This window comes from Jaculus jaculus, chromosome 7 (genome assembly GCF_020740685.1).
Source record: "Jaculus jaculus isolate mJacJac1 chromosome 7, mJacJac1.mat.Y.cur, whole genome shotgun sequence".
Classification (NCBI taxonomy): Eukaryota; Metazoa; Chordata; class Mammalia; order Rodentia; family Dipodidae; genus Jaculus; species Jaculus jaculus.
In genome coordinates this window covers 122,179,023-122,192,402 of record NC_059108.1, presented here as the reverse complement: position 1 = coordinate 122,192,402, position 13,380 = coordinate 122,179,023, and the positions used below count along the sequence as shown (strand labels likewise).

Here is a 13,380-nt window from a genome sequence, read left to right as displayed (position 1 = left end):
CGTGGTGGCACACGCCTTTAATCCCAGCACTCGGGAGGCAGAGGTAGAAGGATCACCGTGAGTTCAAGGCCACCCTGAGACTACATAGTGAATTCCAGGTCAGCCTGGACCACAGTGAGACTCTACCTCAAAAACTAAAAAAAAAAAAAAAAAATGGCCTGTGCAAATACTCAAAGAATTCTACTTAGCCATACGGGAAAATGAAATTATGAAATTTGCAGGAAAATGGACATTTTTTTTTTGGCTTGCACAGCAAGTGCTTTTATTTTATTTATTTATTTTTTAATTTTTATTAACATTTTCTATGATTAGAAAATATATCCCATGGTAATTCCCTCCCTCCCCACCCCCACACTTTCTCATTTGAAATTCCATTCTCCATCATATTACCTCCCCATTACAATCATTGTACTTACATATATATAATATCAACCTATTAAGTATCCTCCTCCCTTCCTTTCTCTTCCCTTTATGTCTCCTTTTCAACTTACTGGCCTCTGCTACTAAGTATTTTCCTTCTCACGCAGAAGCCCAGTCATCTGTAGCTAGGATCCACATATGGGGGAGAACATGTGGCGCTTGGCTTTCTGGGCCTGGGTTACCTCACTGAGTATATATAATCCTTTCCAGGTCCATCCATTTTTCTGCAAATTTCATAACTTCAGAAAATGGACATTTTTAGCAAGACCCATATTAATTTTAATGACCCAAACTCAGAAAACCAAAACCACATGGTCTCTCTGATATAAAAGTCTCAGCATATAATATCTATAATATATGTGTGTGTGTGTGTGTATACATACATATATATATATATATATATATATATATATATATATATATATATATATATATACACACACACACACACATACAAATGTGAACTAACCCTATAGAGAGTGAGCTATAACCAAAAGTGAATATGAAGGCATGAGCTGGGAGAGGGAGGAGGGAAAGTCAAAAGGACACATGTGACAAAGGGGAGAGGAGAACTGGGGGGAAGAGAGGATGGGGGGAGTTGGGAATAAAACAAAATTATACTTGAAAATGCCAGAATGAGTGATACCCAAAATCTCTGTACACCAACTAAAAATAAGTCTAATTAAAAAAAAAAAAGTAGCCGGGCAAGGTGGCACACACCTTTAATCCCAGCACTTGGGAGGCAGAGGTAGGAGGATCGCTTTGAGTTCGAGGCCACCCTGAGACTACATGGTGAATTCCAGGTCAGCCTGGGCCAGAGTGAGACCATATCTCGAAAAACCAAAAAAAAAAAGTAAGAGGCTGGAGAGATGGCTTAGCACTTAAGGCATTTGCCTGCAAACCCTAAGAACTCAGGTTTGATTCCCCAGGACCCACTTAAGCCACATGCACATGATGGCACATGTGTCTGGAGTTCATTTGAAGTGGCTGGAGACTCTGGCACGCCTATTCACTCTCTCAAATAAATAAAAATACAACATTTTTTTTTTTAAAGAAAAGTAAGGTGGAGAGCAATTGAAAAAGATACCTCATGTCAACTTCTGGCCTCCACACACACTCGTGCGTGTACACCCATGTACATGTGTGCCCACGTGCACATACACACATACACTGCACGCATACACACTAGCAAAAAGAAAAAAAAATGTGGAGCAACTGGAACCTAATGAGTAGTTTACTGTCCAACAGAAAGGACTGTGATTACGCCTCTAGGGAAAAGCTGCCTGACAAAAGTATGAGGACGGACAGAGGAGAGGAACCAGGAAGTCTGTAAAAATGTCAGCCTTGGTATTTCACACCTGGAAGGACCTTGAAGGTCAGGTAAGCCTCAGCTCCACCTGTGTTTCCCCAGCTATTTTTTAAAAATTATTTATTTATTTATTTGAGAGTGACAGACACAGAGAGAAAGACAGATAGAGGGAGAGAGAAAGAATGGGCGCGCCAGGGCTTCCAGCCTCTGCAAACGAACTCCAGACGCGTGCGCCCCCTTGTGCATCTGGCTAACGTGGGACCTGGGGAACCGAGCCTCGAACCGGGGTCCTTAGGCTTCACAGGCAAGCGCTTAACCGCTAAGCCATCTCTCCAGCCCTCCCCCAGCTATTTTATAAAGAAAGTTTGATCAGGACACAGCCAGGCCCGTTCACTTCTGGATCCATGTTGCTTTCACACAACAGCAGCTGAGCTGAGCAGAGGCAACAGACATGGGGCCAAAGAGAGGCAGATTCTCCAGTCCTATTCAGAACAGTCGGGTACTCCTGACTTTGTTTGACATACTCTCTGTACAGCTATGGAAACTAAGGCCCAGAGGGGTGATATGAAAAAGCTGGGTCTAACACCAATTCTCATGACTCACAGAATAGGATTCTCTAATTTTTTTGTTTGTTTGCTTTTCGCTAGCCCAGGCTGACCTGGAATTCACTATGGAGTCTCAGGATGGCCTTGAACTCACGGCAATCCTCCTACCTCTGCCTCCCGAGTGCTGGGATTAAAGGCGTGCGCCACCATGCCCGGCTCTAATCTTTTATTTTCAAGGTAGGGGTGTTACTCTAGCCTAGGCTGACCTGGAATTCATTCTGTAGTTTCATGGTTCCCTCAAACTCACAGCCATCTTCTTACTTCTGCCTCCCCAGTGCTGGGATTAAAAGCATGTGCTACCACATATAGCCCCTCTTCTAATTTTGACCTATGGTTATAATTATAAATCAATTTTTTTTGTCTTTATTTTTATTTATTTATTTGAGAGCGACAGACATAGAGAGAAAGAGGCAGAGAGAGAGATCGAGAGAGAGAGAGAAAGAGAGAGAGAGAGAATGGGCACGCCAGGGCCTCCAGCCACTATGAACGAACTCCAGACTCATGCGCCCCCTTGTACATCTGGCTAACATGGGTCCTGGGGAATAGACCCTCGAACTGGGGTCCTTAGGCTTCACAGGCAAGCGCTTAACCGCTAAGCCAAGCACAGGGAGACACACGGTGAAACAGAGAGAATGGGCGCATCAGGGCGTCTAGCCACTGCAAATGAACTCCACATGCACTTTGTGCATCTGTCTTTACATGGATACTGGGGACTCAAACTCAGATTGTTAGGTTTTGCAGGCAAGTACCTTAACCATTGAGCCATCTTTCCAGCCCAAGGACTGTTTTTTTTTTTTTCTTAATTTTTATTTATTTATTTATTTGAGAGTGACAGACACAGAGAGAAGGACAGATAGAGGGAGAGAGAGAGAATGGGCGCGCCAGGGCTTCCAGCCTCTGCAAACGAACTCCAGACGTGTGCGCCCCCTTGTGCATCTGGCTAACGTGGGACCTGGGGAACTGAGCCTCGAACCGGGGTCCTTAGGCTTCACAGGCAAGCGTTTAACCGCTAAGCCATCTCTCCAGCCCCCAAGGACTGTTTTAACAAGGGTCATTCTACCTCAGAATGCTGTCACTTGAAGACATTCAGAAGCTATGGGCCAGGTGGGTGGTGTATGCCTTTAATCCCAGCACTCAGGAGACAGAGGTTGGAAAACCACCATGAATTCAAGGCCAACCTGGTACTACAGAGTAAGTTCCAGGCCAGGCTTTAGCTTTAGTGAGACCCTGTCTTGAAAAAAAAATTAATTTTTTTTAATTAAGAGAGAGAGCGAGAAGTGGGATTGGAGAGATGGTTTAGCAGTTAAAGGCACTTGCTTCCAAAGCTTACTGGCCCAGGTTCAATTTCCCAGTAACCACATAAAAAAGTCAGATGCACAAAGTGGCACATGTATCTGGAGTTTATTTACAGTGGCAAGAGGCTCTAGTATACCCATTCTCTCTCTTTCTCTTCCCCTTGCAAATAAATAAAAAAGATATTTTTAAAAAGAAAAGACTTAAAGATATCTTTAAATCAATGGACATTCCACATGTCAAAATCTTATTTTCCCAGGACACAAGGTGCTCAGCAAATACTGATGGACAGTGACTCATAGGCCCAAGATGGCCAGAAGGTATTGACCATACAAAGGATGTCCATGTGGAACAGTCAGTCTCCTGACTACCACCGGGCCTGTTGTTGAAAACAGATGGTGCTCTGAGAGCAGGGGTGAAGTTCAAAAGTTCAAGGGCAGGCTTAGCTACAAAGCGAGTGGAAGGCCCAGCCTGCATTACAGTTTTGTAAAAAAAAGAACAACCTGGGAATGGTGGTGCACACTTTTAATCCCAATACTCAGGAGGCAGAGGCAGGAGCATCACTGTGAGCTCAAGACCAGCCTGGGCTAGAATGAGACCCTACCTCAAAACAACAACAAAAAAGAGGGGTTGGTGAGACGGCTCAGAGATTAAAGGTGTTTGCTTGCAAAGCCTGTCACCCTAGGGTTCAACTCCCCATTATCCACTTAAATCCAGATGCACCAAGCAATGCATGTGTCTGGTGTTCATTTGCAGTGGTAAGAGGCCCTGGCACTCTCGTTCTCAATCTCTGTCTCTGTCTCTCTCTGCTTGCAAATAAGCGAATAAAATGAGATTATGAAGGGAAGGGTCTGGCACAGGAACTGGCAGAGGATCAGGGGTTCCAGAGGTCCGTGGGAACAAGGGTGCTAACCGGATGCAGTGCTAGGCGGTGGCTTCTGCCTGCGCCCCACACATTCATTTTCAGAAGGCAGCAATGTCAAGTCTTTGCCGTTCATGTTCACTGAGAAACTTGGGCCAGCCAGCTGTCCGAGGCTGATCCCGCAGCCTTGTGCTCCTCAGGTTACGCTGCAGCCGAGCTTCAAGTGGCACATGCAGATAGGGCACAAGGCCAGCACAGAGAAGGAAAGCGTTCCTTACCAAGCCCCAACCTGGGGTGCCTGGGGTAACTGTCCCCCAAACCTCTGAGGTTTTAGAACCTCTGTTGCATAAATGTGTTAAACAAGAAATCAGTGGCTTAAGCAACTTGTCCTGTTAAGAGTGCAGCGGGTAGTGGGCATGTGATTCCCACTCAGATGCTCTGCCTCCTGGCGTCTAGTGAGCAGATGTGAGGCAGAAAGACCTCTCATTCATTAATCTCCTTATAAAAAAGCAGGCTCATGAGGGAGTGAATTCCCCACCATTCCAGGTTCAAGCCCAGGGGCTAGAGAGGCTGGAGGTGACTGGGGGGGAGGGGTGGACTGGCAGAGATGCCGAGGGGACTGGTGCTGTGTTTGCACGTTAGCCCTACCTGCTTGTCCAGCTGTGCCCCCAGCTGGTGGATGAGCTGGTCTTTGTCTTGTGTGGCTCTCAGCAGTTCTTGGTATTTCTGATGCAGGCTGCCTGCAGAGCTGACGTTCTTCAGACTGGACAGTTTCACCCTTTCTTCCATCATTCCCACCTGAAGAGTACCACGAGCAAGATCTCAAGGTCCCACAGCATGTGATGGCCAATAACGTGGGTGGAATAAGGCCCTGATACCCCAGATGACGCCTCTTGGGCACAGCCCTTACCCGGGGCAATCTGGGTCAATTAATAAAGCAACCCTCTAGGAGGTCACTCTGTCTGAGCAAACTCATTTTGACGGCTCTAAAAAGGCCGGCTGTATCTTGGGCCATCTATCCTTGGGGCCCATGCTGGGAATTAGTTGGTCGGGACAAAAGACCCAGGAGAGTATCCGCTTCCACCCCAGTGGGGCAAGGGTTTTTACTGCTCCCTGTAGATCCATGTGCGTCCTCCTATTTCCTATCTACCCCCCCTCGTAGTCAGATGGGGGGCCCGGGACATCCAATTCATCGACCAGCTGAATGGAAACGGGTGTGTAGCACAGGCTGGCTTTGGACTTCCTATAATGGGCTGAAGTCTTTAAAAGCTGACACACAGGCACCCATCAGTGCGACAAGCGCACCCAATGTGGGCGTGGGAAAGGCAGTTCCCTCAGCACCCTCTCGCCAGCCCCTTGTGCCCGGGTACCTGGGTCTCCGCATTCTCGGCTCTCTGCTCGGCTTCCAGCAGCCTCTGCTCCAGCTCCTGCATCTGCGCCGCCCGCGATGGAAAGAAGTTTAGGTGCTGATCTCGGACAGTGCGGACGCCACACCCAGGCCAGCCTTCACCTTCCTGTGTAAATGGCTCCAGGGTATCGGGGTAAAGACTTCCATGACAACTCTAGGCCCCTTGACCCAGCTTATGGGGCAGGTAGAGCACCGGGGCTGCTATCCACCTTGCAGGGGGAGTGAACCCCAACTCTTCCTCCACACCCTTGCATAGGACGGCAGGGACGCTGTCCTTCTCCTGGGCACTCCATCCCCAATCCTGCCTTGGACTCCTCTCCCTGGGGCCTCTTTCCTCTCCTCTCGGCATTGGGTCACAGGGCAGGGCTGTGCTGCTGTTTTTGCCCATGCTCCTATACAAGTTCACTTCCTGTCATTGGTAAGAAAATATTCCTCTCTGCCCAGAATGTCTCACTGGCTAGGGACAAATGCATTTAAGAACATCATCTTACTTGACTTTTAAAGAAATACAAAAAAGGCCGGGCATGGTGGCACACGTCTTTAATCCCAGCACTGGAGAGGCAGAGGTAGGAGGATCGCCATGAGTTCGAGGCCACCCTGAGACTCCATAGTGAATTCCAGGTCAGCCTGAGCTAGAGTGAAACCCCACCCCCCTCGGAAATACATTATATACATATATGAAGTTGTCAAAAAGAAATTTACTGGGACTAGAGAGATGGCTCAGTGGTTAAGGTGCCTGTCAGCAAAGCCAAAGGACCCATATAGATTCCCCAGTACCCATGTAATGACAGATGTACAAGGTGGCACATGTGTCTGGAGTTCATTTGCAGTGGCCAGAGACCCTGGCATACCCATTCTCTCTCTCTTTCTAATAAGTAAAATATTAAATTTTAAAAAATTATTTAAAAAGAAAAAATCTTTAAGTATACTAATGGTGATTTCTAGTGAATTAAAATAACTCACTATAATATAATTATAAAGTGCTAATAAAGACTAGTGAACAAGCTGGGCGTGGTGGCGCACGCCTTTAATCCCAGCACTCGGGAGGCAGAGGTAGAAGGATCGCCGTGAGTTCAAGGCCACCCTGAGACTACAGAGTTAATTCCAGGTCAGCCTGGACCAGAGTGAGACCCTACCTCGAAAAACCAAAAAAAAAAAAAAAAAAAAAAAAAAAAAAAAAAAAAAAAAAGACTAGTGAACAATGTTAAAAGTAAAAGATAAGCCATGAGTGATGGCACATGTCTTTCATCCCAGCACTTGGGAGGCAGAGGTAGGGATTGCTGTAAGTTCGAGGCCACCCTGAGACTAGTGAATTCCAGGTCAGCCTGGGTTAGAGCAAGATGCTGCCTTGAAAAACAAAAACAAAAAAAGAAAAAAGAAAAGAAAAAGATACTCAAGTATTCTGTGTGTGTGTGTGTGTGTGTGCGCGTGCGTGTGCATGTGCACACGCACGCATGCGCACACACACACACACACACACACACACGGGATCAAAGTAAACCTAGAGCCTTCAGCTTACTAAGAATACAGTCTACCACCGAACTGTACATCCAGCCCCTGCACTTTAAAAACTTTAGCTGGGCATGCTGGTGCATGTCTGTAATCTAGCCCTTGGTAGGAAGAACAGGAAGTTCAAGGCAAGCCCTCAGCATTATACAGCAAGTTCCAGACCAATCTGGGCCACATGAGACCCTGTCTCAAAGAAAGAAAGAAACAAACACCTGTGTGTTCGTGACAGAGCGCAGTAGCAGAGTGCCTGCCTAGTATGTGTTGAGGCCCCAGTACCACACCTTGCCAGAGTCACAAAAAAAGGAAGAAAAAAAAAAAACTGTCTTCCTGCCCACAAGAGGCCTATCATTCAGGTCTGCGAAGCTCAGTAATTCTGGAGGCCCAAGCAAAGGGCCCTCCTTTTTTGCAGCTTCCTGAGCTTATGGCTTGGCATGTGGAGTGTAGGCAGCTCCCATTCTTTCCCAGCTCAGGCGTCACCCTGCGCTGCTCACGTGGAGACCCTGCTCAGGGCGGACAAATTCATCGGGTCAACTCTTGTGCCAAAGCCATGTGCCTCAGTGCCTCAGCTGAGGTGGTCCCAGCGACTTCCTCTCCCCTCCTGCCCCAGTACAACCTGTCTGCCCTATGCGTACCCCCGGAGTATGTGGCAGCCTTGTCTCCATGAGGCTGGGCACAATCAAGTGCCCTCCACTTTGCAAGCTTCGGCCGAGCCCTCGCCTACTGGGTCTCTGTCACTGACATTCTCTCCAGCCACTCAACCTTCCCCGCTTGGCTTGGTATTTTCCAGAGAGCAGAGCACTTGCTCTTTCTCAGGCTCGCCTTCTCAGCTGACATCCTGGTTTCCTTGGAAGAAAAGGGGCCCCAGCTGACCCTGGACTGTGAGAAGAAAGAGATCCAGAGCCACAGACTGTTTGAGGGGCCGGGGCCTCTTTTCTCACAGCATCCTTCTCTGGTCTGTTTTTCTCCTTTTCAGGATTGAGGAGATAGCGCTCATCCCATCTGAGGAACGCTTGGGGTGACATCCCACTGAAGGTCCACAGTAAAACTCAAGATTTATACCTCGCGGGACTCTCAACAAGGAGGATCAAAGATACCTGACTCCCTCTTCTTTGATCCTGCTGGCTTTGGTAATCATGAGCAGATCTCTCAACTCAAGATGAAAGGCAGGACTGGTTCTACGAGGCTCGGGTATCAGTTAGAGCCTGGGGCTGGTCCTGGAGGAGCGCCCTGAACTTCACATGGCTCTCCGCCCCAGACAATAGCACAGACCAATACCACAGGGTAGCTGCCCTGAACAAAAGAATTCAACCTTGTGCTGTGGAGGAAAGGACTGGATGATACACAGTAGTGCTGACCAAGTTACTAAAGAAAAAATTCATATATATATATTTTAATATTTAATACTTTATATATATGTGTGTGATTTTTTTGTTCAATGTAGGGTCATACTCTAGCTCAGGCTGACTTGGATTTCACTATGTAGTCTCAGTGTGGCCTTGAACTTATGGCGATCCTCCTCCTTCTGCCTCTCAAGTGCTGGGATTAAAGGCATGCGCCACCCAAAACTATTAATATTAAATAATCCTCCTTCTGTCTTGAATACCAGACCTGATGCTAAAATTAAATATTCATAAAGATCTAAAAACTGGACTCAAAAGGCAGAGGCTGAGGTCGAGGAGCTAACACAGAAGTACAGCCTCACCAGTTCTCGGCTGTTGGACAGAACCGGAGTCCTGCGTACGAGGTAGGGCCTTCTAATAGATTGGCTTAGGCCAACCAGAGCTTTCACCCACCCAAAAAGAATCATTGTGAATATTTTCTTTTCTAGAAAGACAATAAAATACCAAGTGGGAAGGCCCTGGATTCCCAGCAGGTTTCCCCAACCTGGCCTCTGGCAGGCCTATTTAGTTCCGTTCCACAGCCCAGAAGAAGGTAGAGGGCTTCCATGGGAAATGGCAACTTCTAGTTGTCAAGCTCAGCAACGATGACCCAGCATTTTCTAATTCTTTCCCATGGAAAGACTTGTCTTCCCATTTTGAGATAGAGACCATCACAGAGCAAAGCGTCAGTCTGCATCTTACCTCCCTGCAGGGTTTTTGTTTGGGCAAAGACTGGCCAATGATGCAGATAAGACTAGAAAACACTATTATACAGTGAACAAAAAGTTTTCTTTTCGAGATTTTGTTATTGGGGCTGGCGAGATGGCTTAGCAGTTAAGGCACTTGCCTATGAAGCCTAAGGACCCAGGTTCAATTCCCCAGTGATGCACACACAAGGTGGTGCATGTGTCTGAAGTTTGTTTGCAGTGGCTGGAGGCCCTGGTACACCAATTCTCTCTCTTTATTTCTCTCTCTCCAATAAATAAATATTTTTTTTCTTTTTTCTTTTTCTTTAAGATAAGGTCTCACTCTAGTCCAGACTAACTTGAAATTCACTATGTAGTCTCAGGGTGTCCTCGAATTCATGGTGATCTTTCTACCTCTGCCTCCCAAGTGCTGGGATTAAAGGCGTGTGCTCCCATGCCCAGCTAAGTAATTTTTTTAAAAGACATTGTTGTCAACCCTTTAAGCTACTCCATTATTGAAGCAGAAGGAATGCCATGGCCTCCTCCCAACCGGAGGTCCTCGTTACTGCTGACCCTCCCTGTTATTATCTTCCCAGAAGGACCTTGGCACTCAGGGAATTCAGGTTTCACGTTTATGCTATACTGCTTGAACATCTAGATCTTTTTTGTCTTGTTTTGAGACAGGGGTTCCCTATGTAGTCCAGGCTAGCCTCAAACTCACCATCCTTCCACCTCAGCCTCCCCAGTGCTGGGGTTACAGACACGCACTGACGTGCCGGGCTAGCACTTTTTGTTTGCTTGTTTTTAAAAGCAAGACAGACTTCTCACTTTTAAAATTTATTTTGCGAGGGAGAGAAAGAGGCAGAGAAAGAGAGACAAGATGGGTACACCAGGGCCTTCAGCCGCCGCAAACTCCAGACGCATGTACCCCCACGTGCGTGTGTTCTTGCGTCACCGTGCATATGGCTTACATGTGACCTGGAGATTCGAACGTAAGTCCTTAGGCTTTGCAGGGAAGAGCCTTAACCACTAAGCCATCTCTCCAGCCCGCATTTTTTTTAAGTATGACTATCCTTATATCTGCTATTATACTCAGCAATTATCAATATGCTATCTTTAATAAAGAGAAAAACATTTTTTTTTCCTAGTTTTTCAAGGTACGGTCTCCCTCTAGCCTAGGCTGGCCTGGAATTCACTAAGTAGTCTCAGGGTGGCCTTGAACTCATAGGCAATCATCCTATCTCAGTCTCCCAAATGCTGAGATTAAAAGGCGTGCACCACCATATCTGACAAGAGAAACATTTTAAATTATGCTTCCCTGTGTTTTTATGAATATACATTTTCTCTAGGGCTGCTAAAGGACTCCCAGGTGTGACTAAGCTGAAACGTCACTTTTCAAGTATTCCACCTCTCTCTTTTACTGGACACTTTTCATGTGGCCAAAAGCTTCTTTCCTTCTTTTTTTTGTCTTTTGTCGTCTTCTGTCCTCTTCCGTCTTCTGTCGTCCTCCTTTGTCCTTCTTTCTTCCTCCTTCCTCTTTCTTCTTCTTCTGAGGTAGGGTCTCACTGTAGTCTCAAGGTAGCCTTGAACTCATGGCAATCCTCCTACCTCCTGGGATTAAAGGTGTACACCACCACGCCTGGCTGCAGATCTTTCCTCTCCATACTTGCCACACCAGGAGCTGTGAAAAGCTGGCACTCAGGATGGGCTATCTTTTAGTTGGGTTCTGTTCCTCTTCCCCGAGGGTTCCTGGAGCCCTATCTTCAGCTGTCCTCTCAGCGTGTGGGTCTGAGATGACATGCCAGCCAAGGAGGTGTCAGGTTTACAAGGCTGACAGGGATCCACTTTCGCCAGCTGCACATTAAGACTCATATTCGTCCTAGAACTTGGCTGCAGCAACTTGATGAGATGCACTTGGCACCAGCCTTGGTATTCAACCCCCAGGTCCACAGCTCCTGTGACGCGTGGCTGTGTTGTGAAATATCAGCCCAAGGCGGCGGGAGCAGCGAGTGCTCTCCCGTACCGGGATACAGTCCTGCCATTCCAAGCAGTGGCCTGAGCTAAGAACCACACCACCCTAGGTCTAAAATGTCACTTCGAAAAGGTGATTCAAACAGGGCATAATGATGTGTGCTTGTGATACCAGCACTTAAGGGGAAAGCTCTTGAGTTTAATATCAATCGAGGCTACATGCATGATAGTACATGCACGCACACCTGCAATCCCAGCAATTGGGAAGTGGGAGCATGAAAATAAGGAGTTCAAGGCCATCCTCAGCTACATACTGAGTTTGAAGTAAGCCTGGCCTATGTGAGACCCTATCTTAAACAAACAACAAAACACACACACCCATAAAAAAAAAAAAAGCTGGGGGTGTACTTCCGAAAATAAAGCATCTGGAGCCGGGCATGGTGGCGCATGCCTTTAATCCCAGCACTTGGGAGGCAGAGGTAGGAGGATCACTGTGAGTTCAAGGCCACCCTGAGACTACATAGTGAATTCCAGGTCAGTCTGGGCTAGAGTGAGACCCTACCTCAAAAAACAAAAAAACAAAAAAAAAAAAAAGAAAGAAAGAAAGAAAATAAAACATCTGTCCGCCACCACCAAAAAGGGATGTCTAACACCATTCCCACTGCCTTGCACCCACTGGACAGAATCACACAGGTTACAGCTCCCTGACGCCTGGCTAGTGTTAGCACGGCACGCCTTAGACAGTTCCTTAAGCTCTGTTAAGACACCCTGCACCCAGGGCGGTTATGATTACATGGGCTGCTCCACGTAAAGCACGTGTGTTACCTACACCTAAGTTGTTGACTGATGTTTCCTTACACGAAAGTGGCACTTAGCTGGGCATGGTGACGCACGCCTTTAATCCCAGCACTTGGGAGGCAGAGGTAGGAGGATCACTGTGAGTTCAAGCCCACCCTGAGACTACATAGTGAAATTCAGGTCAGTTTGGGCTAGAGTGAAACCCTACCTCAAAAAAAGAAAAAAAAAAGTGGCACTTGAAACCAGGGGGACTAGTTTGTTAGGGACAGTCTGTGCCCATCTGCTGCCCCAGTGTAATTAGTAATCAAGCCTCCTTTCGCTTTCTCTTCAGAAAGTCCTGGTTGGGATGCAATTCTGTGTCACCCAACTCAGGATTCACCAACATGAGGAGTGGAAGTTGGCAAGTTAGAGCCTATTATCTTGTAAGCCCCACACAGTGTTGTGGGCATCCAGTCTATACATACGTAGCTGCTGTATGAAAACACAATTACCTTATTTAAGGACTGCAGAGATGGCTTGGCAGTTAAGGAACTTGCCTGAGAAGCCTAAGGATTCCCCAGTACCCAGGTAGGCCTAATGCACATGGTAGTGCGTGCGTCTGGAGTTTGTTTATGGTGCCTAGAGACCCTGGCGTGCCCATTCTCTCTCTCTCTCAAATAAAAAAATAAATAATAAAAAATAAAATCTCTAACAAAGGCTGGTGCTTAGTGTCCCCACTGTAGGGATTAGGAAACTAAGATAGAACAGCAAGGTAACTTGTCTAATGTCACACATAAGAAGATCTAGAGCCAGGATTCAAATTCAGGCGGACTGGTTCTAGAGTTCATGCTGTTAGCCAGCAGGCTATGCTTGCTTTCTCATCCAAATTGAACAAATAATTTTCAATTTCCAGCTTCTCTCAAAAGAATTTGAAGATCTGACCAGGCCAGGGATTATATTCTCTTACGGTAACTATAAGTGATTTCAACATATTCCTTCAAGTTCACCCAGAAGCCACCTGGCTCTCTTCGCTGTCCCCCTGACCAAAGTTACCTGTGGGTATTGGAATCTGCAACTCTGTCTTAGCTACTAAGTGATTCTAATTCTATTTTAACCTAAGACAGCCATTTTCAACATGTTTTTAGCAGTAGATCCTATACA

General features: G+C 46.7%; 1 protein-coding gene across 1 annotated transcript in view; it reads right to left on the bottom strand.

Annotated features, from left to right (window-relative positions):
* Positions 1 to 13,380, bottom strand: part of Plekhh1 (pleckstrin homology, MyTH4 and FERM domain containing H1) — a 60,698-nt gene that overhangs the window by 32,906 nt on the left and 14,412 nt on the right. The window contains exons 3-4 of the mRNA XM_045155398.1: positions 5,860 to 5,922; positions 5,138 to 5,287 (exon numbers count right to left, since the gene is read on the bottom strand). Coding sequence (XP_045011333.1) covers positions 5,138 to 5,287; positions 5,860 to 5,922 — 213 coding nt within the window. The remainder of the gene's footprint in view (positions 1 to 5,137; positions 5,288 to 5,859; positions 5,923 to 13,380) is intronic.